General features: G+C 46.2%; 1 protein-coding gene across 5 annotated transcripts in view; it reads left to right on the top strand.

The window, feature by feature from the left end:
• Window positions 1-24,249, top strand: part of FLNB (filamin B) — an 85,017-nt gene that overhangs the window by 31,191 nt on the left and 29,577 nt on the right. For all 5 annotated transcript variants that reach the window (XM_068694905.1, XM_068694904.1, XM_068694907.1 and 2 more), the window contains exons 5-22: window positions 5,653-5,901; window positions 6,832-6,929; window positions 7,783-7,930; window positions 10,439-10,557; window positions 11,267-11,344; window positions 11,984-12,146; window positions 13,514-13,711; window positions 15,444-15,581; window positions 16,687-16,813; window positions 17,427-17,563; window positions 17,975-18,168; window positions 18,525-18,638; window positions 19,170-19,313; window positions 19,660-19,783; window positions 20,047-20,207; window positions 20,780-20,870; window positions 21,125-21,294; window positions 23,612-23,729. In XM_068694905.1, coding sequence (XP_068551006.1) covers window positions 5,653-5,901; window positions 6,832-6,929; window positions 7,783-7,930; window positions 10,439-10,557; window positions 11,267-11,344; window positions 11,984-12,146; window positions 13,514-13,711; window positions 15,444-15,581; window positions 16,687-16,813; window positions 17,427-17,563; window positions 17,975-18,168; window positions 18,525-18,638; window positions 19,170-19,313; window positions 19,660-19,783; window positions 20,047-20,207; window positions 20,780-20,870; window positions 21,125-21,294; window positions 23,612-23,729 — 2,571 coding nt within the window. The remainder of the gene's footprint in view (window positions 1-5,652; window positions 5,902-6,831; window positions 6,930-7,782; window positions 7,931-10,438; window positions 10,558-11,266; window positions 11,345-11,983; window positions 12,147-13,513; window positions 13,712-15,443; window positions 15,582-16,686; window positions 16,814-17,426; window positions 17,564-17,974; window positions 18,169-18,524; window positions 18,639-19,169; window positions 19,314-19,659; window positions 19,784-20,046; window positions 20,208-20,779; window positions 20,871-21,124; window positions 21,295-23,611; window positions 23,730-24,249) is intronic.

Genomic DNA, 24,249 nt, shown 5'->3' with positions numbered 1-24,249 from the left:
TCAACACTCGGTGTTTTTGGTCCTCCAGCATAAAGCCACCCCCCTTGGAAAACTCCCCTTGTGAAAAGCTTGGTGGAGCCGATGTGCTCCTGGTGTCACTGACACTTCCTGAAGGTGCGGACGGTGCCCTGAGGCAGGTTAGTAAAGCTGCTCTGTGCTGATTCCTGGCACGGCGCAAAGCCGGAGCTGGAGGCGAGGAGGTGACCACCCGCCGGCGTTCAGGTGAGCTGGGTGCAGAGGAAGAGCTCTCCCACGGGTCACTGCACAAACTGCAAACACGGCTGAGAAAGAAGCCCAATGCGGTCGGGCTGGGGTGTGTTGCCGTTAGAGGCTACCAGGTCACAGCTGGGAAGCCAAAAAACTGGCCAGAATTCAGGGCTGTGGTGCCAGCTCTGTGAGACCTGTGCTTCCCATCGTGAGCTGGGCACGCACGGCTGGGCGACAGCTCCACGCCGAGCCCTGAGGAGCTGCGAGGTGCACCTAGGCTTAAGGGGTCATGGAAGGAAATGGTTGAGGCATGTTCTCCAAGCACAGAGAAACCGGTGTAATTGATTTAAAGACATATTATCCCTGCAGAGGATGTTGCTAATGTCTTTAGCAGGCACGGTAAGCCTGTGAACACATACTGTATGCTCCAGCGAGGAATTTCCTTAGCTTGCTCAGCTCCATCTCATCTGCATACTTCTGGTCGGCGTGCACAGCCTGGAGAAGGGCTTTGAAGCTCGGTTCTGTGCTCGGTTTTAACTGCTGCAGAACGTAAAGCCCTAATGAGTGCTTAACTTTTACTTCACCCTCCCCAGTTGCTATAACTGTTCAATAATATTTAAGAGTAATTAGAGGTGGGAGAGTGCTCAGCAGCTGCAGGACAGCAGGATTTAAAGTTCCTAAGATGTGGGCATAAGAGATGATAAGTAACCGGGATGAACTTTGCACTATACAAAGTTCCTTCCGCGTCTGGAAATATGGAGAAAGTGCTGTCGTTGGAACCACGCCTTTGTCTTCTGTTAAGGACCAGGCATTTGGGGTTTGTCTTCTTTCTTAAATTTAAATGTAGCTGACATCAAGGCGGGAGAGGGCGAGAGCTTCGTAGAGGACCTGCATGTGAAGCTTTATCCCGGTTGTGACAGAACTTCCAAGTGTGAAGACCAGCAGCAAAACTTGAGATGACTTTGCTGAGAATGATCTAGCGACTGCAGCTTAGCTCAGAAACTTTTCATTTCACTGCTCAGAGTTGGTTTTTCAGTCCTTCATTTGTTTCACAAGACTTATCATGGTCTGTGTTAGTTGCTTAGCTAAGTGAGGAAGCTGTCTGCTGCGGTAGCTTATCTTGCTTCCACTAATTGTCCAACAGAAAATGACTTGCAGTTCTGCTATAGGGCAGAGTTCAAGGAGCCTCCCCACAGCTGAGTGTAATATTTGTCCTTCATCTGAATGTAAGACTTGCACATGAGCAAAAGACTCATTTGTAAGATAGAATTTTTCTGGAATTGTAGAGTAACTTTATTTTGAAGAGGCCACTGTAAGGATCATGGACTTACATGACCTGTGGGTCCCTTCCAGCTCGGGGTATTCTGTTTCTTTATAGTCCAAGCCACATCCTTGTAGGTTCAGCTCGTTCACGTTGCTCAAGGCTGCATCCATAGAGTTTGAATATCTCAGAGGATGGAGACCTTACGGCCTGCCTGGGCTCCTGTTCCAGTACGCAGCAGCCCTGATGGAGAAGACTTTCCCCTTTTTCCCAGAAATCTGCTTGGAATTTTCCATGTTGCAACTTGGAAGCTCTTTAGCAGAGGAGTGAGGGGCCTCTAGCGCTGCACATGGGACAAGATCTTTTTCATTTATTTTTTTAAACTCCAGAAACTATGCTGCTTCTAGTATAAAGCTGACTGAAACGAAGGATGTAGACTGGGCTGGGAAAAAGCCTGAGCAGGATGAGTGAAGCTGTTCTGAAAGATGTATAAGAGCACAGGAATTTCACTTGAAGCACAGGCTCTTGAAATCAAGCAATGATTATAGTCTGATGTTCTTATAGCTCTGAAGAAGCTTCAAAATAAAATTATAGTGTGTCCACAGTGCTTAGGTTAAAGGCAAAAGATGCAGAATTTACTTAGGGATATGGTGACTTAGACCCTAAGAGAACTCTTCCTTTACCATCCTGCTTGCTGTGGCACAGAACTGGGTGGAATTTAGAGATCTCCACTAGAAAAAAAGCTTCAGATCAAGGCCAGCTTTCACTTCTGTCTCTTTCTCTTGGGGCAGCTGCAGGTCCGAGTGCAGAGCACCAAATTCTGCAGCGCTGGCTCTTTTCCACGTGGTGCGTTGGGTGCTGGGGTCTCTTGTGGCCCAAGCTGTAAGAACAGCACTCGTTTGTTTTGGGATGGTCACATTTTGGGCTCCAACGAGTTACATTGCTGACTTGGAACGAGGCACTGTAATGTCTTTGTGCTGCAAAGACTGCAATGTTAGCAGTCCAAGCGTAACATATCATATTAATATTTAGTATAGAGCAACAATTATAAATCAGTTCGAGCAGTTAAAACTTGGTTCCTTTTCAAGGCTGGAATTGGTGGCGTGTACTGCAGGCCTATGGAATCTCCATAATCCATTTTTTGGGCTGCTTGCCACTTAGTTAATAGGATAATAAAAGGGTAAGAATTACAATCTAGACTCTGAGGTGTGATGGGGGAAGCAAACCAGCTCTGGTTCGGTCTGTTTTCCTCTTTACCCTACTGGCCAGCCACTTACATCCTAATAGCTGACTAAGAAGCAGGATACTCCTACATAAAACTTAATGTAGCAGGCTATATATAGGCTTTTTTTTTTTTTTTTTTCTTCTTTCTTTCTTAAAACAGAAGAGTGAGTGCTTGCTTGTTCAGCGCCGGTGTTGGTTCTGCAGAACAGCTTAAGGCCCGACTTACAGTTCTAGTGTAATCTGAGTTAAAATGTGTGTTGAACGGGGTAGGTGGGGGTAAAGGTTCCTGGTAAATGTGAACGTGGGGGTTTCTGCTTGCTCTGCTGCCTGCGGGTTGCAGACCAGGTCTTTCTCTGGCTGTGATGCTTGCAGGCACTCTGCAAGTGGTTGTGTAGCAGCATTCACAGCCTGCAACTCGGTGTCAGCGGTTCTTGCACGTACCAGGCCAAATATTTTGAATTCTAATGCAAAAAAAAAAATAATCAAAAAAAACACCAACCCCCTCGGTTGCCTTAGGTGGCAGTAGTGAAATTGGGTGTCTGTTCCCAGCTGGGCTCGAGTCCAAGGCAGGCAGCTCCCAGCGGCTCCACCGGTGTAAGCGTAAGTGGGTCCTGCAGACGTTCACTTAGGCGTCATGACATGAACAAAATAAATCACGCAGATCATGCTTTCACAAAAAACCTTACCTCTGACTGCCTGCAGTGATCTCGGCGGGCGAGGTGTGAGGAGGGGCTGGGCGGCAGCGTTGTAATCCTGAGGCAGCGACCGCCGTGGGTGGGTGTCCCTGCTGCAAATGTACCGTGAGCTCCAGGGGAGTCATTGAGGAAACGGAGTTTGAAAGGCCCCGTAAAGCTTCAGTGGAGATTGTGTGAGTAATGAGCACGTCTAAAAGTAGCGTTTGTGGTAGGAAAGCAGTGCTGCGAGATCTGCTTTTGTATCATCCATTTTCCAGTCTGGTACAGCCAGGAAAAGTGACTTGAAGCAAACCAGGGAATGGGGGAATTCCACTGGAAAACCGACCGAGCTGGGGTACGCAGCAGTGCCTGGAGTCGTAATTGCTGGTGCTCAAGTGTCACTGGAAACATTTTTTGTTTCACCTCTCCAAACTTGTGGTTGTTTTACACTGGCGGTGTGCGTGTAGAGCTGGTGGGGACGGCTGCAGGCGTGGTGGCGCTGAAGTGGCCCTTCTGGAGACTGAGTGCCCTGGTGGGGCTGAGCGTCACGCCGCTGCTTTGGGCTCTGGTTTCTTCTTGAACCTCAGCGGGTCCTTTGGTGGTGTGATGGAGATGGTGGTGATGAGCTGCGGGTGGGAAGCTGGGATGTATCCCCGCAGGCAAGGGCGCGTGGGTGCTCTGCGCGGCACCGCTAGGGTCTGGCCTGCCTTCTCCAGCTCTCCTCCCCACCCCAAATGGAAGCAGAGAAGTCCTCCTGCGAGCAGGCTTGGAAAAAATGACATCATGAGATCCTTATGCGCGTCAGGAAGTGCGGAGACTGAAAAAGCAAACCGACTTTGCTAACCAAGTACTGCTGCGGGAATGACACCGGCCCCAGGGAGGAAGAGCCGTCCCGCTCCTGCTGCGGCCTTTTCCTGCCCTCGGGCAGCCACCCGCCGAGCACGGTGAGACGAGACGGAGGTTCCTGTGCTGCAGAAGCCCTCATGCACAGGCTCTTAACCCTGCTCGAGGACCTCTGCTGTGTCCTGGCCTCGGAGGTGGTGGTGGGGCTGGAGGAAGCCGCTCGGCTGCAGCAGTGACCGCGGCACGTCTGTGCGCAGACGTATTTATGTGCCGTGAACACGAGACTATCCTTTATCCCCAGTAACATGTCTGCTCGAGGTGGCTGTCCCGCTGGCTTCCATCCCTGGGAATGTGGCTGGCTTGCTGAGACGAGTTTACGTGTAATACACTAAATCATTGCTGCCTCCACTCTAGTAAAAATGCCGATGTCAGGATAAATCCCAAACTAAAGCTCGGAGACGTTTCTGGCATGAGGATGCGATGGCCCGCCATGTGCTCAGTGCTGTGTTATGGGGGTTGGTCCTGCCGTGGGACAGAGATGCTCCAGCACTGCTGGTTACATCTTGGCACGCTCCAGCCCATAGTTCCATTTCACAGAGCTCGGGCACCGTGTGAAGCCTGCCAGCAAGGTTTGGGGGTCACTGCCATGGAAAAAATAGTTATGCCTTCAGCTCTGGTGCAGGAGATGTTCCCTTTGAACTGATTAGGGAACAATCTCCCTCTGCTGAACAGCTTGTCCTTCACACGGGAGGAGGCAGGCGGAGGGCCACGAGGCCAGCTGTGGGGCTGGTGCTGGGGATGGCACTGCTTGCGCAAGGCAGACTTTCACCTCAAGCCGGTAATTAAAATCCACCGGGGCTTAATCACTTCCTGGCTGTCTATCTCGTGTCTCAGAGTGAATGTGAAACCAACTCGGAGCAGTTACATGCCAGACACTTATCATATCCTGTAAGATTAGTCAAAACTGATATTTAAAAAAAAAAAAGCAAATAAAATCTGAGCAAAATGAGATGTTAGCTATCCACAAAGATAAAATGCCATTCAAGGTCTGGTGTTAGGGTACTATCTGCTCGGGACATACTGACGTATTGTGAAACACTCTGAGCATTAACAACTTCAACTGAGTATTGGGTTAAAGGGAATGTCCTGGTGCATACTGTTCTTGGTAGCTGTTCCTTATAATCACTTTATTTTGTTTATTTTGAAAGTCAAGACCTTTTTGTATTGATGGCATGTATTGATAACTTGCTGTGCATGAAAAGATCGCTTGGTCTGAGGCCATCTTGTAGCGTTGCAGCCCTCCTTCAGCTGATCTCGGACAAATTGAAGTTGTTGCCTGAGCAAATGCTTGTGGTGGCCTGGGGGATCCTCTCCTTGATTACACGAGTGCAGCACTTAAGAACGTACAGGGAAATAATGAGATGCATGTCTTTTGTCTTCCAGATAGTAAAGCCATAGTCGATGGAAACTTGAAGTTGATCCTTGGCCTAATATGGACCCTGATCCTCCACTACTCCATTTCCATGCCCGTGTGGGAGGATGAGGGTGATGATGATGCAAAGAAGCAGACCCCGAAGCAGAGGCTGCTGGGCTGGATTCAGAACAAAATTCCTTACTTGCCAATCACGAACTTCAACCAGAACTGGCAGGATGGCAAAGCGCTGGGGGCTCTGGTTGACAGCTGTGCTCCAGGTAAGTTTTGCTCTGATGGTCAGCGTTCTCTTGCTCTCTCTTCTTGTGCCTGATCTGCTGCTCATGAAGGAGGGGGATTTTCAGTGTGGTGCTGGAGGCTGTTGAGCAACAGCAAGGCTGTTGAGAAAACTCGAGTCTGAAGAGGCCAGCTGCTGGGCAGCACATTGTAGAAGTCCTAGCCAAGAGAAATACTGGCCTCGAGCAGAGTGCACGACTGCTTTGTTGGAGGTGCCGCCTCTGAGTTTTGTACTGGGTGCACGGGACGAAGGCGCAAATGCTGGCTCCCAAATGGCAGAAAGTTCCCACAGCAAGCGCCAGCAGCCTTTCAACTTCAGGGCTTGGTGTGTCCTCCTGAAATAAGACTGCACAGGGAGAGCGGGGCAGCCAGAAGCTGCATGCTACCTGCAGCTTCAGTGTTTAGCAAGTTACAGCTGCGCTGCTTAAGGCGAACAATGTGATGAAGTGTGAAAAAGGCAGTTTCCTCACTCTCGTAATACAACCTTGCTAATGCTATGGGGGGTTCTGTGGCAGGCAGCTGAAATTTGCCACAGGAGAACCACCAGAGCATAAAGGATCCGTAGATATATTTGTGCTGAATTTAGAGCAGTGTCTTCCACGATTTAAATCTAAAGCCATGCATTGTGTCGCTGCATGAAATGTTATACGTCTCTTCTGCTGGCAGGCAAGGTGGGAGGAAGGCTTTTTGAAATGGCTTTTTAATACTTTGCTGAAAGAGCCCCTGAAGATGGTGGTTGTTGTCCAAGAAGTGTTTCAGTGAACAGCTTTGCTCAGCCCATTTTGGTTACATTTATGAGGGTCCAAATGTCTTTATGGTAGTGTAATGCAAGTAGTTACAGAGGTTATACCTGGCTTCTTTAGCTAAGGAAGCCTCTCTGCAGATGACACCTAATGACTGAAATGTATTTGCAGGCCTGTGCCCTGACTGGGAGACCTGGGACCCGAGCAAGCCCGTCGACAACGCTCGCGAGGCCATGCAACAGGCGGATGACTGGCTGGGTGTGCCGCAGGTAAGGCACTGAGGGAGGCACAGCACTGAGCTTTGTACTTGCAGCCAGCTTGAATTGAGACTGGGGAAAACAGGTGAAAAAGTTACAGTTCGTTTAAGCGAAAGTGCCCGAGAGAGGACAAATTTTAATGAAAAACACTATTATATTTCAGTGCTCCAGTTGTTTTTATTTCTTTGTGTCTCTGCTGAAGGTAGCCAGTGTTGCAGCATGTAGGTGGAGTGGGGGAAAAGTGCACGTTTAGTGATGCTTGCCTTGTTAGTCCATGGGCTGAGTTTGTTCTGCATAGAATTCTGTGGAAGAAAAACTCACTGGATTCTGAAATCATCTGCAAAGATGACTTCTAAACAGAGAACAATATATCTGCAGACCAGATTGTTTTCATGCTGATAAAGCTGGACAAAAGTGCTGAAGTCTCTGGAGCTGTTGGAGCAGCTTGTATCTTGGGAGCTCGAAAAGAAACTGGTCACAAGTCTCAGTTCAGGGCTGTTGCACGCAGGATTACAATTTCCTGATCCTCTCAGTTTCAGATATCCCTGTACTGCTTTTTGGGGTGAGCATGGCTGCAGCTGTTCTGGCTTGCTACAATTCATCTTGTCCCAGTCTCCTGACAACCCCTAGATAATGAACGTGCAAAAACCCCCTGCCTCCCAAATCACGTTGGGACCATAATGAGCTTCTTGATTTTCTTGCTATGAGATAATGAAGTAGTGTGTATCACAGGGAAATAAATGGAAGAAATCACATTAACGTGTGGGAGTTTTGAAATGCAAGAATTTGTGCCGTAGCTTTGTTTCTGTGTTGACATGCGGTATCCAAGCACTGATATCATATACTTAATTGCTCTGTCTTTCAGGTTATTACTCCTGAGGAAATTATCCACCCTGATGTGGACGAGCACTCTGTAATGACTTACCTGTCACAATTCCCTAAAGCCAAGCTGAAACCAGGAGCTCCTTTAAAGCCCAAACTGAATCCAAAGAAAGCAAGAGCTTATGGCAGAGGTAAGGACTCAGTAAGCTTAAGCTGCGCAGAGTATTTAACTCTTCAGAAAGCTGGGTGGGGTTTTTTGCTTATGTTGAACTCCAGACCTACTGTAACAGACTTCAAAGTTTCACTTGTGTACTCTTGGTGTGGTGCCTAGTTTCAGAAATACGTGGATATAGTCCAAAAGACACTCCTAGTTCTAACATGTGAATTCCCCGAGCTCTCTGAACCTGTTTTGCAAGCTCTTGGTCTTGCAGTCCACAGATGGAAGAAGTAGCATGACATGGGGGCTAAAACAACCCTGGTAGGAAATTTAAGCGAGCTGTGTTGCTGCTGGTGGTCACTGGATGAGCAGTGAATGCTTCTGCTGGTAACACCACTCATTTCAAGAGAAAGACCTCTTTGCATCTGTGTGCAGAGAGTCTAGTTTTCCAGACAGGTGGCAGATACATATTAGGGTGTGCTAATTCTAAATGAGTTATTTGAATTGATTGATTGATTGAATACTTTGTTTGCACAGGCACACAGGTGGGTTGGTAACCCTTCAAATGCTAAATAGTGCTGAGCTTTTGTTGTAAAGATTGCATTTCCTAATTGGAATGACTTGTCCACGGTGTTTATGCAGATCTGCATAGGCATTCGTATTTTTAACTTAGGTTTTAAATAGAAAATTCCCATAACTTCTGATGTGGTTCTGCTCTAGGTTGGAATACAGTAGCAGCTAAATGAATAACAGACTTTTATGTTTAATGTGCTCGGTACGTAGCAAGACATCGTTTATGCAGCACAGTTTGTTCTCCCTTCTGTCTTATTTCAGACCTGCAGCCTGCTGCTGGTTCTTCAAGATTTTTAGAATTAGTGGATTTCAGAATTGGGTGTGTAAGAATGGAATGGAAAGAAAGGAGACTTTCCTTGGTTTTGTTTTGTTTTGTTTTTTCTCTTGGGTGTTTTTTCAACTTGATTTTCCATTGAAACTTAACTAGTTGAGTGGATGAGCATGCTACCTGTGCAGTGATAAGCAATTACTGTAGTCAGAAGTTCAGCAGTTTCCCTACTTTACGTTTACATCCTTTGGTGGTGGCTTGCACAGCAAACCACAGCACATGGACACGTTTGTCAGACTGCGTAAATGACCGATCAGCCTGCATCAGTTTGCTAGGTCTGGCTCTAGTCACATTCGTATTCTTTCAAAAATTGAAATAATTTTGCTGTCAACTTTAGTGCATACTGTGCTCTGAAGCCATTGTAATGGAAAATACAATGGATAAGCAGCTCTTCTTGAAAGACGGATGTTTTCCCATAGTTAATCACCAAAATCGAGTTACTAAATATAAATGACAGTTCTGACTGGTAATGTGTGTCAGGACTGAAAGGTGACTCCAACAGCAAGGAACACTGCCAGATGGGGCAGGGTCTTTGGAACAAATAAATAGGTTCTTCATGCTTCCAGAAAAAGGTAATTGTCAAATGTGAAGTTGGTCATTCTTAATTGTTTATTATTGTTTTTTCATGTACTGAAGTAAGAACATCCTAACATGCATCTTAGGTGTAGTTCATCTTCCTGGATACTGCTGTGGTTTACTCCTAGGGAGTCTGCTGCTGTCTGCAGGCTTGCTGTGAAGTGAGCCTGTGGAGGGACTGTGGTGCAGATCATGAGTGACGCATGATGAGTTCTCAGTTAACCAGCCAAAGCAGATCTCCGAGAAGAGGGAGAAATCTAGAAGATTAAATGTAGGCTAAGCAAGTGCTATGACTAATGCTGTCCTGTCTGAAACCATCTTCTGAGGATAAGCTGTCCTTGTCTTTGTGCCTGCAGGAGGGATACTCAAATGCTGTATTGTAATGTCTGTGCAGAGCTTGAAGATATGCAGAGTGAATTTATAGCTGTTTAAACTAGATGATAATCTAGGGGTTAGTTTGAAAGAATGAATATGTCAATTGTTAACACCTTATCAGAATGCTCAGATTTCCTAGTAAAAACATGATCTTCCTTGCATTGCTCTCAAGTTATTGTTTTCCAAAGATAAACAAGTTCAGGAATTCTGTTGTTCACAACCACTTCCCTTACAATCTACCAGACATTGCACTTTCCACTAATTGTACGATGGAGAAGTAGTGCCCAGGGTTTTATGAATAAGCTGAGGAGTAATTCCCTTGGAAGGAAGATAAGTCTGGGCTAGTCTGGACCAGCAGCTTTGGGAAGTTCTTCCTCCCGCCCAGTCTGACACCACCATGACAGGTGTAATGACTTGGGGCTAAGTATAGAGAGATGACGAAACCCTGCTGGTAACTGCATGCTGTAGCAGGCCCTGTGCTAAGGAATAAGGAAACTGATTAAGTGAAATGGAAGTGGTACTGGATTGCAGGATTTTCATGGTTTGAAGAGGTTCTTGCATGCCATTTGTACAGAGCTTACTGGCAAAATACTTCGAGCAGCTTTTGAAGAACGGTAAATGTGAGCACTTCTGAGCACCTCTTGAGTTTTGTAGCAACAGCTAACGTGCCGCTCTGCATCTGCTTCACAGGGATTGAGCCTCATGGGAACATGGTGAAGCAGCCTGCCATCTTCACAGTAGACACCATCAGTGCTGGGCAGGGAGACCTGATGGTCTTTGTAGAGGATCCAGAAGGAAACAGGGAAGAGGTGTGTATGCTAAATGTTTTGTTGGGAAAACATAAAGCTGGTCTGAACGCTGAAGTTTTTGCAGTAGCCTCCATCTTACACAAGATATATAATCTAAAAAGAAGCTGCACGGTACCATCTATCAAAAATGTAAGCTTCGAGCTCTCCCTCATAATTGCTTTACTGGGTGAGCCTGAAAGTCTTCACTCCCTGCAAATAAGCACCACAAGTCAAACGTCCGGTAGTTGTAGTGCTTTAGCTTGAGTGGCCAAGTACATTCTGACGGGGGTTTAGATAACACACAGCACTAAATCACTGCCCTTACTCATTCTGCAAGAATGGCTAAAGCAGCTATTTAGAAGCCATGAATCATTCAGAGTTAAAATGCTGGTTTTAATGTTTATAGAAATTTCTCATCCAAGTGCTCCACTTGATCATGTTACGACATTCCAGAAAAATACAGCTGTACGTTGGACTTAATGTCTCCTCAGTTTTGGCCTGCCTTAGTAGAGCAATTAACAGCAAGGGAGGGGGCTGGGGAAAAGGTAGCTTGGTTCTCATCTAAAGACAAATCATTTTTCCATATGGAATGGGGAGTTAGCAAGTATATACCTGCTTCCACAGAAACGTGGCTCTGACATTGCTGACTGCGGTATCAAGTGCCCCCCAGCAAAGGCTTAGGCTGGTGTGCACGGGCACAGCTCGAAGGCAAATGTGTTTTCTTTCCTAGGCAAAGATAACGCCATCCAGTGACAAAAACAAGACCTATTCAGTTCAGTACATGCCAAAGGTCACCGGACCTCACAAGGTAGGTGGTGTGTCAAATACCCAGGATTCTTTTGCTAAATGCAGAGAGCTGCTTTGCTGATTGTTAGTGTGAGCCCATGAGGGCTGCATGCTTACCTCTCTGGGCATCCTAAAGGAGCAGTAACCCACTGTGGCCTTAATCCTTTGTCTGGGCTATTGGGCTGCCACCTTTTCAAGGGGGAGGGTGTGCATGTGTTGGGAGAACATGTGTGGGTGGTTGAGGGAATCAGGTTTGTAGGCAGTGCAGCAGCTGGCTCTCCTCTCACCTGGGGCCACTTCTTGCAGCTCATGAAACCAGTTTTGTGGCTTGTCACAGAGGTACAGAGGAGAGTATCAGGTTGTTTCTGTAAGGTGTTTCTTTGCTGATAACGCTGTCTGCTGTGGGGGTTTTACAGAGAAGGTTCTCCACCCAGTTCTGTTCCCAGGGGCCTGCAGAAGCAGGTTTTTTGCTGAGTGATGCCATTGCTTGGCGCATCGATGTCTGGTCCCTACAACCAGCCAGAAAAGATAGATACAACTATTTGGGTTGTCCACTGCATTGTCCTCGTGCCTCTTAGCCATGCAGGCGCTTGGCAGTGTGGCAGTGGAGCTGAGCTCTGTCCCTGCCCCGTGGGTTGGAGCTGACGCTGTCTGTCTCCAGGTCTCGGTCCTGTTTGCCGGCCAGCACATCTCAAAGAGCCCCTTCGAAGTGAACGTTGACAAAGCCCAGGGAGATGCGAGCAAAGTGACAGCAAAGGGACCAGGACTGGAGGCCACAGGAAACATTGCCAACAAGTCTACCTACTTCGACCTCTACACTGCAGGTAAGCAGAACAAACGGGGGCTGAAATTCTGCAGCGTCCTCAGATGTGAAGAGAGCCTAAGTCTTGCAGGAACAAACAAGCTCTAACTGAAAAGTAGATGAGGATTTGCAGCCTGTTGAGTTCAGAGGTGAAATAGTAAGCTTCTTTGGATGCTTTCGCTGTGGGTGAAACATTTGAAGTGCTGAGCTGAGCAGGAGCAGGAAGATGCTAAGCATTACCCAGATTTTTGCCATGAACTTGCAGAATGGCAGTGGGCAAGTTCCTGGCTGGTTTCTTCCCACTACTCATTTTAAAGAGGGATGTGAAATACCCACCTCTGAAGGATGAGCTGTAAATAAACTGTAAATGCTTAATGGGCTCTGTCTTTAGTGTTACCAAAAAAGAATCTGATCTAATGCTACTCTTAGCTTAGCTTAGGGATATGGTTTAGTGGGGACTGTTAGTGTTAGGTTAGAGGTTGGACTCGATGATCTTGAGGTCTCTTCCAACCTAGAAATTCTGTGATTCTGTGATACTCTGAGTTCACGCTTCATTGACAAACTGATTTCAAACTCTACTATTTATTGGAGGACTACTGTCTTCGTTAGAACATCTCCATCACGTGGCTTGTTGCCTGCTATTAGGCCAATGCTGTAGCCTGGAGGAGTGAGTCAATAAGATGCTGCAGCTGTCAATTCAGTTTGAACAATGCCAAACTACTTCGGGTAGTTACTTGAAGTATTAAACACTGAAATGTGCTGAGTATCATATTTTAAATTGCCTTCTACCTGAGGGTGCTCAGAAATAAAATTAAATGTGGTTATGGTGAAGGGAAGTGTTATATTCAGTCTCTAATTGAGCGAGGGAGTGGTCTGAATCATGTAAAGACAGGCCTGGCCTCTGCAAGTGTCTGGAAAACCGTTTTTGTTGCGTGGTGAGTTAAATGAAACCTGTACAGAGCAGGTGTCCGAGCAAAAGTGGGTATGTACAGAGAAGGATCTTTGCCCAGACCAGGATGTCTGTTGTCTGAGCTCTTAATCTAAACTGCTCCAAAGCATGGAGCAATTGAATTTATGGTGAAGTTATTGCTAGTCTGTGACAGAGCAGTAGCAGTAGGGTAACCAGGCCACGTGTGTATCCAGTAGTGTAAGAAACCTTGTGGAGAGGGCCACGTAACTGGTCCTGTCAGTTTGATGGCTTTGTGGAGATGCCACCACGCTGTCTTGTCCCCACCCTGCTTCCACTGCTGGTTGCTGTCAGTAGAGGCTGAAAATTTAGGCAGTGCTCAGAGATGACAGCAGAGCTGAGCCCAGGTGCTGGCTCTGATCCTGACTGCAGCGCGCAGCTGTGGGGAAGCCAAGGCTCAGCTCGGCTGGTTTCCTTTGCAGGTGCTGGAGTGGGTGATGTGAACGTGGAAGTGGAGGATCCTCAGGGGAGAAGCCTTGCTGAAGTTACAATAGAAGACAAAGGCAACCAAGTCTACCGCTGTGTCTACAAACCTGTTCAAGCCGGTCCTCACATTGTCAAAGTGACTTTTGCAGGGGAGGCAATTCCCAAAACTCCTTGCAATGTTCTCGTTGGAGAGGGTATGCTTTTTCAAAATGCACCTAAATGTAGATGGTCCCTTTTCACCTTGGGTATGATCACAGAATATGCTCGAATCTTGCCTCGGGCCTTTTCTTTACCTTTCAACATCGTAGACCTGATTCACTGGGTCACCTTGGTATTCACCTGGTCAGAACAGTGCTCTCTAACAGTAGCTTTTGCTGTGAGAGGTTTCTTTCTGCCTAGATCTCCTAAAAATTAAGCTGCCCTTTGTATTTTGTTGAGATGTTTTATGCAGCTATGCCGTATCTTGCTATTTTCCACCTTTGTTCCTCAAATTACTATATTTACAGTTTTCCTTCCTAACTGACACCTAACTTGCTTTCTGTTCCATCCTTACGTGCTCCTATGCTTTTAGATCTCTGCTCATCTCTCCTGAGCTACCCTCCATTTGTGGAATTTTGGACTTCACTGCTAATGGCTTCATAGTTGGTAAGAGGTGTGCAGGATGCTCTGTCATGTTTGCTTTTTCGTAAGCTTCTAGCCTGCAGCTTGTCCCAGCCAAGAGTGTTTTTCTTTCTGTTGGGGTTGGGGAGGAAAGTTGCAAGCAAACTGAAATGCTGTGTGACCCAGTCAGTGAAACTTGCTTAACCACAAACTGCCTGACTCAGTTGTGTAAGGGCTCCACCAGCCTTTCCCACTCCGAGGTAGGCATGCTCACGTGTGCTCCCACCCCACCAGTTCTCAGAGCTAGCAGGTGGCATGCGATCTGTGCTTGTACCGTCCGGCACGGGACGTGTAGTGGTGTGGCTGCTGCCGGGGTGAGGGTAAAGGTTGTAAGCTACTGAAACATGTCAGAGCACAACGAGCAGCTTGGCAGATTGGTGCTCCTGCTGTAAGCACGGCATATTGTGGGGAAACGCATGTTGGGGTGAAGCTACCGGGAAGCTGTGATTTCTCAGTCTTTTCAAACCCTTTAGGTCTCTGGAGTTGAAGACCACCCGATAGTTGGATTATTTAACGACAGTCGTTCCTAAGTGTGCGTTAGTCTTTTTATGTAGCAGCTCTGCAGGCCTGGAGAAGCACTTGAGTAAAGGTGGCAAGCGTAAGGTTGAGCTCAGCCACATGTAGCCTTCTGCCCCGACCCATGACTGCTGTGGTCTGCGGGGTCTTCATGGCCCTGCTTCTGTAGGTGTGAGCTGCCACAAGCAGGGCGTTGATGTGACAGCTCTTACAGAAGCAAGTGCAGAACTTGGCTCCAGTAGTGGCTGCTGTTCCAGTCTGGTGCATCTGAAGGAATGGCACAATAACATTGTTCACTAGGGCTTACCTGCAAAGGAGAAGTTCACCCCATACTGCAGCGTGCCTCTACATGTGGCACAGTCTAAAGAAGCTTGTGCCTCGTACAGTGGATATCTGAGGGCAATATCCATGCAAAAAATTTGTTCTGGTAACTGGCATCAAAAAAAGAAAATTGTTAGAAAGTTGTTAGAAAGCAACGTGGCTTCAGAGTTGCTTTACTTCTTATATGGCTCTTGTAGGGGTCCAGTATCACCTGGCTGCGCTGAATGCAGCTGTCCAAAAGCTGGGGGACACAGACAATGGCAAGGCAGACTCTGTATGTGTTCTTACTACCATAACATTAAGACTTGTGCTGCAAGCTCAGCTGTGGTTGCACTGAGTCAACATTTAACTAAAGGTTGTTCCAAGCTGGCTAGGCTGCGTGTGTTTTGAGAATCAAAGGCTGCATTGATGTCTGAAATTCCCTTGCAGCCTGCAATCCGAATGCTTGTCGTGCCACCGGTAGAGGCCTGCAACCCAAGGGCGTCCGCATCAGGGAAACAGCTGACTTCAAGGTTGATACGAGAGCAGCGGGCAGCGGAGACCTTGGCGTGACTATAAAAGGACCAAGTAAGTGTGGTGGGATGAACTGGTGCTGTGGATGGGTTTTGGGGAAGGGAGCAAAGCAGAGATTGCGAGGAGGAGGAGCAGCGAGAAGATGGTGGCCTACTGGAACTGGTGGGGTTTGTATCACCACTGAGAAAATCCACACCACTGTCTGTCCTCCAAGCTTTAGGGGCTCACATTGCATCTTTGTCTGTCTGTAGGAGCAAGTCACACTCCAGGGTCTCTGGCAAGGTGGAAAAGCTGCCCTCATAAAGCTAGGAATGCCTTGGAGCAGCATCCAGGCTGCACTGGGTGCTCAGCACTGCATGAGCAGGGAAGGAGAGGGTCGAGGGAACCTGCCAGCTGGCATGGAGACGTTCTGCCAGGATCTGGCCTCAGGTCCTTCACTTTGCCACGAGCTCAGCCCACAGCACAGCAGTGCAATGGGTGCACTGGTGGCTGCTGCCTTGTGCTGGGGGGTCCTGGGGCTGCCCAGCAGTGGTGGCTGTGCTGCTGCTCCCCATTCCCTGTGCCTGGGCTCAGGGAATGGCTTTGTTTGTGTTGTACTTTGAGTCAGTCACCTCCCCCCAGGCTGGGGCTGTATTAAAAGGTGCATTGTATTGCCTTCACCTCCTCCACCCGCACAGCCTTCTGACTGTGTGGCTTCGTGCGGTTACGGGGGGGCGGGGGGAAGCAGCAGCCGTAGCGATGTAAATTTTAGTGTATTAGGCTTTTCTCCCCAGATTCTTCATCTTGAAGAAAATGAAAAGTAGGCATTCCCTGCATACTTGTGGTTGCAAAGTCTGACAAATGTTAAGCTTTTTTGTTTTAACATATGACATGCATCATACTGCAGACTAAGAAAATAAAACACAAGGGAACCTATTAAGTCTGGTAACTTAAAATACTTTCTGCTGTATTTCTTCTGGAAGTGTTTGCTGTCTTTGTCCTAGAGGGCAACCAGAACTAACTTCCTTTATAACCTGACCTTTTTTTTTTTTTTTTTTCCTCTGGTGGGAGAAATTTATTCTTACAAGTTAAAATAAATACTAGAAAACATGAACTTGCCTGAGTAATTGACGGCAGGATGGAAGCTGTTAAGTTTAATGCTGAACTGATCTTTCAACAGAGGGCTTGGAGGAGCTTGTGAAACAAAAAGGCTTTATGGACGGTGTATATTCGTTTGAATATTATCCAGCTACCCCAGGGAAATACATTGTCACGATTACATGGGGTGGACACAACATCCCCAAAAGGTGAGTTACAAGTAGCATTGTTTGAGGTTTTTGTGTCATTCAGCAGGCTGTGTAGTTGGCAGGCTTTTAAAGCAAAGATGACTCTCGAAGAAGCTCTGGTGGGACATTTACAGCCGGCAGTTGCTGTGACAGTTTATCTGCAGCCAGTTATAGGGTTGCAGAGGCTTTGGGGAAGCTTTGAAGGGTGATTTGCATGAGTCTTGATAATCCCAAAATGGTGAATGCAAACCAAACCAACAAAAAAATACACAAAACAAAAATGAACAAACAAACAAAACAAACAAACACACAACGTTGGTGGCTCAGGTAACTCCTGCAGGTTGAACTTCACTGTGAGTTTCTGAAGGGATCTGTTATTTTAGTGTCAGAGACTACAGCAAGCAGGGCAAACCAAGTACTTGACACTCAGGATCTGTGGTGCGAGGTGTAAGTGCTTGATACATTAGATGACCTCTCTGCTAGAAAGACTGTCTGCTGGGCGGTGTGCCATCACAAGATAGCATCTGTTAATTTGGGAAATCCAGTGTGAAGCCTCATTAAAATGCCTGGGGAAAAAACATGTATGCTGTATGTGTCCTTGTTTCTAATTATGTGCTTTTCTTTTCTCTTGTAGCCCCTTTGAGGTTCACATAGGTCATGAAGCAGGTCCTCAGAAAGTACGAGCCTGGGGGCCAGGACTGCATGAAGGGATTGTGGGCAAATCAGCTGACTTTGTGGTAGAGTCCATTGGCACAGAAGTTGGCTCTCTTGGTATGTTAGTTTACTTAATTTGCCTGAAATACTTAAATATTGCAATGCCAGTAACAAACTAATGAGAAAACTGAGAAGGAGTAAAACAAACTAAACAAACAAACAAACAAACTAAAAAAAAAAACAACGAAAACAGATCAGTAAGATCTTCTAGTCTAGACACAAATTTATATACCAGGGTGGAAGTCTGTACTGAAGGCAAGTCCTAGAGACAGGAGCATGCTTGTGACAGAGAATGTTTTCTGTGGTTTTGTGGGATGAGGTACAGAAGGAAATGATGTTGCTGAAGAAGGGAGATAGAGAGCATAAGGAATGGTTAAGGCTAATAAAAAGCAGTTTGGGGAAACAGTGTTAGATTAGCAGCCACCACAAACCTGTTGTGCAGTTGATAAATAAGTGTTTCTTTTTCAGGCTTTGCAATAGAAGGTCCTTCTCAGGCTAAAATTGAATGTGATGACAAGAATGATGGTTCATGTGATGTAAGGTATTGGCCCAAAGAGCCTGGTGAATATGCTGTGCACATCATGTGCGATGATGAGGACATAAAAGACAGCCCTTACATGGCCTTCATCCGACCAGCTTCAGGAGACTTCAACCCAGATAAGGTGGTGTATAGAGCTCACTGTGGCATTTGAGTCCTTGATAAAACTATTAAAAAAAAAACTATATGTTTCTAAAGGCTCCTGGTAACACACTAGACTCTTAAGCTGACTCTCCTTACAGTTCTGAATTTGCCATGCTCCAGCCAGATATTACTCAGCTTTTTCTAATAATACTGCTGTGGTTTCAATTAAATATAATGGAAACTTGCTGAATTAGTCTAAATTATCAGCTTTCAGACAAGCCTCTACTTGTATCCTGTGCTTCATGAATTTTGTGGGAAGGGAAGGTCTGTAGAAATAAATAGCTTAATTTTACTAATTTCTGGATTGCAAGCTAAGACTCTTGGTTTTGTTTTCAGGTGAAGGCTTATGGTCCAGGCTTGGAGAAAACTGGCTGTATAGTGAACAATCCTGCTGAGTTCACAGTTGAAACCAAGGATGCTGGAAAAGCGCCTCTGAAGATGTATGCGCAGGTAAAAAGCCAAAGGCAGAGATGTGAAACTCCAGCAAAAGGGCTTTAATACCATTGAGAAAAATGCCTTAAGTATTCCTACTCAATTACACACCACTTAATTCTGAGCATGTAATTCTGTTGCAGCTCTGTGCTTTGATCTGTATAATGTAGACAGGCAGCAAATCTAACTCAAGACAAGGTGACTTCTCCCTTGAGTATGAAACACATGGCTTTACTTCTGCAGCTGGAGCCTCCTCAAAGAGGCAGGCTGTAATTTTCTGGAGTTGTCATTCAAAAGCACCTTGAGTGTCTTTGAGCCTGTGAATCTCAAGTGAACTTGTTGAAATGTGTGTTGTGAGATGATGTTTGGAACGAACAGTTTAGTTGAGGAAGACTTACAGGAGTGTAATCTGTATGTTTATTCAGTGTTTCTGAGCTGCAGTTCTGAGGAAAAAAAACAAAAACATTTTGAAACATTCTTGGGATATTCAAATTATACAAAGGGTTTTTAAAGTACCTGACCCTTCTGTTTGTATTCCCTGCTCTTTAGGATGGAGAAGGAAACCCTATTGATATCCAGATAAAGAGTAAACCTGACGGTGTGTTTGCCTGTTCCTATGTGCCAGTTAAGCCAATCAAACATACAATTTCTGTTGTCTGGGGAGGAGCCAACGTGCCCAATAGCCCATTTAGGGTAAGTACAGAGGGGGATATCACTACTTCTATCCAAGTAGGACACTGGTGCTTAAGACTGTGTGTCATTACATCTAGGATGATAAACCCCTTCTGTGATCCTGAAGAAAGTGTGCCTGTCTGTTGTCTTTTGTGGGAATATTTCCACTTGAAAAGAACTTTCTGCTTTTATGAGCTTACATGTTGGAGGTCTCATACCAATCTAGACGCAGCCTGAGGGAGTTAGGGCAGTTTGTTCTTACCTTGGTGCTGTTTTCATATAGCCTCTGCCCAAGTAATGCTCCAGCTTGACTCTGGAAACGAGCGTGATTCGGGTGTGTGATTCTGACCCTTGTGAATCCATACAGGTCCTGATAGGTCAGGGGAGTCATCCTCAGAAAGTGAAGGTGTTTGGACCTGGTGTGGAGAGAACTGGCCTGAAAGCAAGCGAGCCAACCCACTTCACTGTTGACTGCACTGATGCAGGAGAAGGTAAAGGCAAACTGGGTTTTGCTGTGGTATCAGAACTGCAGGTCATGCAGGGGCGGGAATTAAGTTTTGTTTCCTGCTGCTGGTTTTCCTTTTTTTTTAAATGGAAAAACCTCGGACAACAGAATGCTAAAATGAATTGTGATGTGGTCCATTTCATCAGTTAACGTGGTGACTTGTGCAGCTGCTGGAAATCAGAATGTGCTGGCTGTTTGGCTAGTGATATCTGTACCATCTGGTGAAAAACTTCCATTTGCTTTTCCTAGGTGATGTCAGTGTCGGAATTAAGTGTGATGCTCGTGTGGTCAGCGATGAGGAAGAAGACATAGATTTTGACATTATCCACAATGCTAACGATACGTTCACAGTGAAGTATGCCCCACCTGCTGCTGGGCGCTACACTATTAAAGTGCTTTTTGCAGGAGAGGTTTGTAATCTTCATTTTACAGCCTAATATTTCCAGGGTCCGTGTTCTCTGGCTGCATAGCACCTGGCACTCAACAGCTGACTGTGGCAATGTACAGATGGCTCTTTTCACTTCCGCTTACATGCACCTTGTCTAGTCACTGTTTTAAGAACTCTTTTCTCATACTTGAAGGTACACAAATAAGGGGGAGTTGGCTGGAGACTATGAAGTTCAAGGAAGTGATATGTTGAACTGGCATAGTGAGTGTGGTGTGAGTCATGGCTTACCTCCTAGGTCTAGAGGCAAGGAAAAGCTACATTCTAAATGATAGAAAACCTATCTTACTCTCCAGGGAATTTGGGAATAAAAATAAGATCTTAAAGAAAAAAGTGGCAGAGCAGTCCAGCTGTTAACTATGTCCTAGACTTTGAATGCTGCTGTTCAGTAAGGCAGAGCATTTAAATGAGGTGAAACTTCACTTAAGATGCTGCTGGAGGTAACCATTTTAAGATGTTTCTGCTTTCATTTTATCTATCTGGTTTGGGTAGTTAAGAGTGACATGGCTATGTTTAGAGCTGCATTTTCTATTGCAGGAAATTCCTGCCAGCCCTTTCAGAGTTAAAGTGGACCCTTCACATGACGCCAGCAAAGTGAAAGCTGAAGGACCTGGGCTGAGCAAAACTGGTGAGACCTAGGTTGAGATGGCATGGCTGGTGCTAGACCATGAGCAGCTGCTGCAGGGTAGCTGCTGCCTTGATGGATACTGCTGGGATTCAGCAAAGCAGTGCTGGATACAGCTGCTTGGGGTGGCAGACAATTGGAAATGGCTCTGCTCCCTTGGCTTTTGGCTTGAGCAGCATTTATAGGTACTGAATGCTTCTTGAGAAGAGTTTCTGCGTGCGAGCTCTGTGTAAATTAGAATTAACATTTTTCTTCAGGCGTGGAAAATGGCAAGCCAACACACTTCACCGTGTTCACCAAGGGAGCTGGAAAAGCACCACTGGATGTGCAGTTCAGCAGCCCTGTGCCAGGAGAGGCAGTGACAGATCTGGATATCATTGACAACTATGACTATTCCCACACCGTTCGGTACACTCCAATACAGCAGGTAGGTCTGACTCCTATAGGAATACAAAAGAGAATGTCTCATGTTGCTGTAATGCCATGACTGCCTTCCCTGGTACCTGTACACAGGGGAATTTGTGGTTAAAGACTGCCAGGATGTCCTGTTCCCTTAAGACAAAGCATTCATGACACAGGGAATTAGAAGCCAGTGGTACAGATTTCTGGTTTAGTTATGGGTAGCTTTTCACTGTTTTCTTTCCTGGGACCAAGTGAGTTATTGAAGCAGCAGCACAGAGCTCATGTTGTCATTCCACACTGGTGATATCTACGTGCTGCCTTATCTGTTGAAAAGGAAAGGTGGCAAGCCATCCCGGGGTCTGAAACTGAGCCAGCTGCTGCACAGCTGGCCTGGCTGCTGCCGCCATCTGCAGTGCTTTAATGCTGAGGCTGCAGCGTGCCGGCTTTCAGCGAGCCGCTGCTCTGCTGCAAACCAGAACAAGGTGAAAAAGCAGAGCATTTGGGCGACAGTACTGCCCCTCACAAGTAGAAAAGTGAAGGAATTGGTGCTGAACAGGGAATCTGGACTGCAGATCAAACGCGTTGAAGTATTTGCCTGCATTTGAGGTTTGTCCTTGGGTTGAAAATAACTTCAGTCTAACATTTTGGTTCAGACAGATGCTTCCTAGCAACACCATTAAAGAGCTGAAAGTGGAAGCTGCTAATAACTAGAAGTATTTTTGCTTATACTGTGCTTGTGTGTTTGTAAAGTGGTGTTAAACTCCAGAATGCCTAACTCATGAAGACACAGGCACTGTAGTGCTGAGATGAAAGTGTTTTGCTATCCTGAGTAAACAAGTGAGTTATTTAAGTCATCTGTAGTGACTTCCTTGAATGTAGCCGTATAAAAATGGGCTGATATGGGGGACTGCAGCATTATTTATCTGATAATACCGGATTAGCATTCTTGGGCTCATTGTAGAGCTAGCGTTTGTTTTTGGATAAAGTAGCTGCATGATCTCAGGATGTGGCTGGTGTGTCTATTTGGAGAAGCTTTTGCTTGTTCAGTCAGGGTTGGTATGCAGGAGGGAGCAAAGTAACCCGAACCCTGCGGGTGTGTATTGTGAGCAGTGACCATGCTTCATGCAAAGGGCAGAGGTGAGACAAGCCAGATACTGAAACCAGGTGTCCTCTGCGTAGGTTGTCCTCAGGGTTACTGCACCCTGGTGCCAGAATTAGAAACCCTCTGGCTTATTGCCTCTGCGTGAGGGATAGTTTCATTAGTGAATGAGTTTGGATTTTATTAAGCCATGGGCAGACCTGGTAGCCTTTCACATCTTTCCTTGGTGTTTAAAAACAGTTTCAACTGCTGGACTGTGGCATTCAGATGCTGCAGGGGTAGTTCTGCAGCACAGTGGGGAGCATCTCAGCTGGTGATGTTTCAACAGTGGAGCAGTACAAGTCCCCTGGCTGCAGAGTGTGTGTGTACGTGGCTGTGTGGTGGAAATCTGCATCTGAGGGAGCAGGTTGGGTTGTGGAAAAGCTGTGGACTGACAGGAGACACTCACAGGTAGCAGTGGTAGGAAAACAGTGGTTAGAAAGAGGTGGAATTACACTGTACGGTAATTAGTAGCCTTGCTTTTCCTCCAGCCTGTGAGTGCGTAGATCATTCCTGAACCCTGCCTTTTTAGGGCTCACCAGCAGAAGCTTACCTAAGAGCAGAGCGGTGAGGCTCTGTACTCCTTAAAGAGCAGTGGGAGGACTGTCTAGGTAGTTAAATTCCTGAGGGACCACGTCAGCAGCAGAGGATCCTTGGTTTAATGCTGTTTACTCAGCCTTATCTCTCTCACTTGTGGTGTTGCTACAGCTACCCGTGAGTGTGTTTTCTAAAAACAACCAAGAATAATCATGGAAGCTATTCACTAGCTTGTGTGAAACATCCATGATTATTTCACTTGGGAGCTGAACCAGCCAAGAACGAAAAGTAAGCAAACAGTGAATATAGCTAAAATATGGACTGCAGTAGAAGAGAATAAAAGGAGCACACATCTTGGGCTGGAACTTGCCATGGCTGTGTGGTATTTCAGCCAAAATACACAAGAGCATTAATCTTTCTGACTTGTACAGCTTAAAGCCCTGGTATTTGAAATGCTGTAATAATATGGCCTCTTTGCAGGCTGGGCTCTGGCCTGGCCTTGGGGCGGGATACCTGGTCTTGAGGGCTGGGAGGGTGGGAGCCAGCCTGTGCTGCCTCCGTGCCAGGAGAAAAAAACACAGATTAAGTGAAATGATTATGTACTGCTTGAAAATTAGTGATCTGTATGAAGTGAGGCGTTAAGCTAACTCATAAATTCTCCAACTAGGGTCCAATGAAGGTCTTGGTAACTTACGGTGGTGATCCTATCCCTAAAAGCCCTTTCACTGTGGGAGTTGCTGCTCCGCTTGACCTAAACAAAATTAAAGTCAATGGACTCGAAAACAGTAAGTATGTGTGGGCTTGGAAGCCCCATAGCCTGCCTCTGAAGGGTCTCCTAGGGCTGTGCAACAGCCAACATGTTCTGCTAGAACATAAGTGGGCAAAACGAGCTTTTCTTTAACTTGCTGTAATTGAGGGATAAACCAGCTTCATGCAATTTCATAGCATTGCTGCGCTGGCTTAGCTGGTCCTTTAGAGGACTGAATTTCAATTTTCCTCTTTTTTTTTTTGTTTTGTTTTGGAAAAAAAATATGTAGAAAAAAAAATACGTAGTAAGGTTTGTGTTGGGATTTAGTCCCTTGTGGTGAACAGGACTGGGCTGTTCACCAAACCAGGAACCTGCTGATGAAATTGGTTTTCCTGGGGCTAGATCATTGTTCAAATATATGTAACTGCTACAGTGTGGAGTTTCTTTCATACGGTCTCATTTTCTGAAAGCAGAACAACTTAGGGCTGTGAAATGTCGTGTTCCTGAAATGAGCCTCTATTACACTGTTAGGCCGTATTTTACAGCCTTGTTTAACA

Source organism: Anas acuta, chromosome 11 (genome assembly GCF_963932015.1).
Source record: "Anas acuta chromosome 11, bAnaAcu1.1, whole genome shotgun sequence".
Taxonomy (NCBI): domain Eukaryota; kingdom Metazoa; phylum Chordata; class Aves; order Anseriformes; family Anatidae; genus Anas; species Anas acuta.
This window is presented reverse-complemented; position numbering and strand designations above follow the sequence as displayed.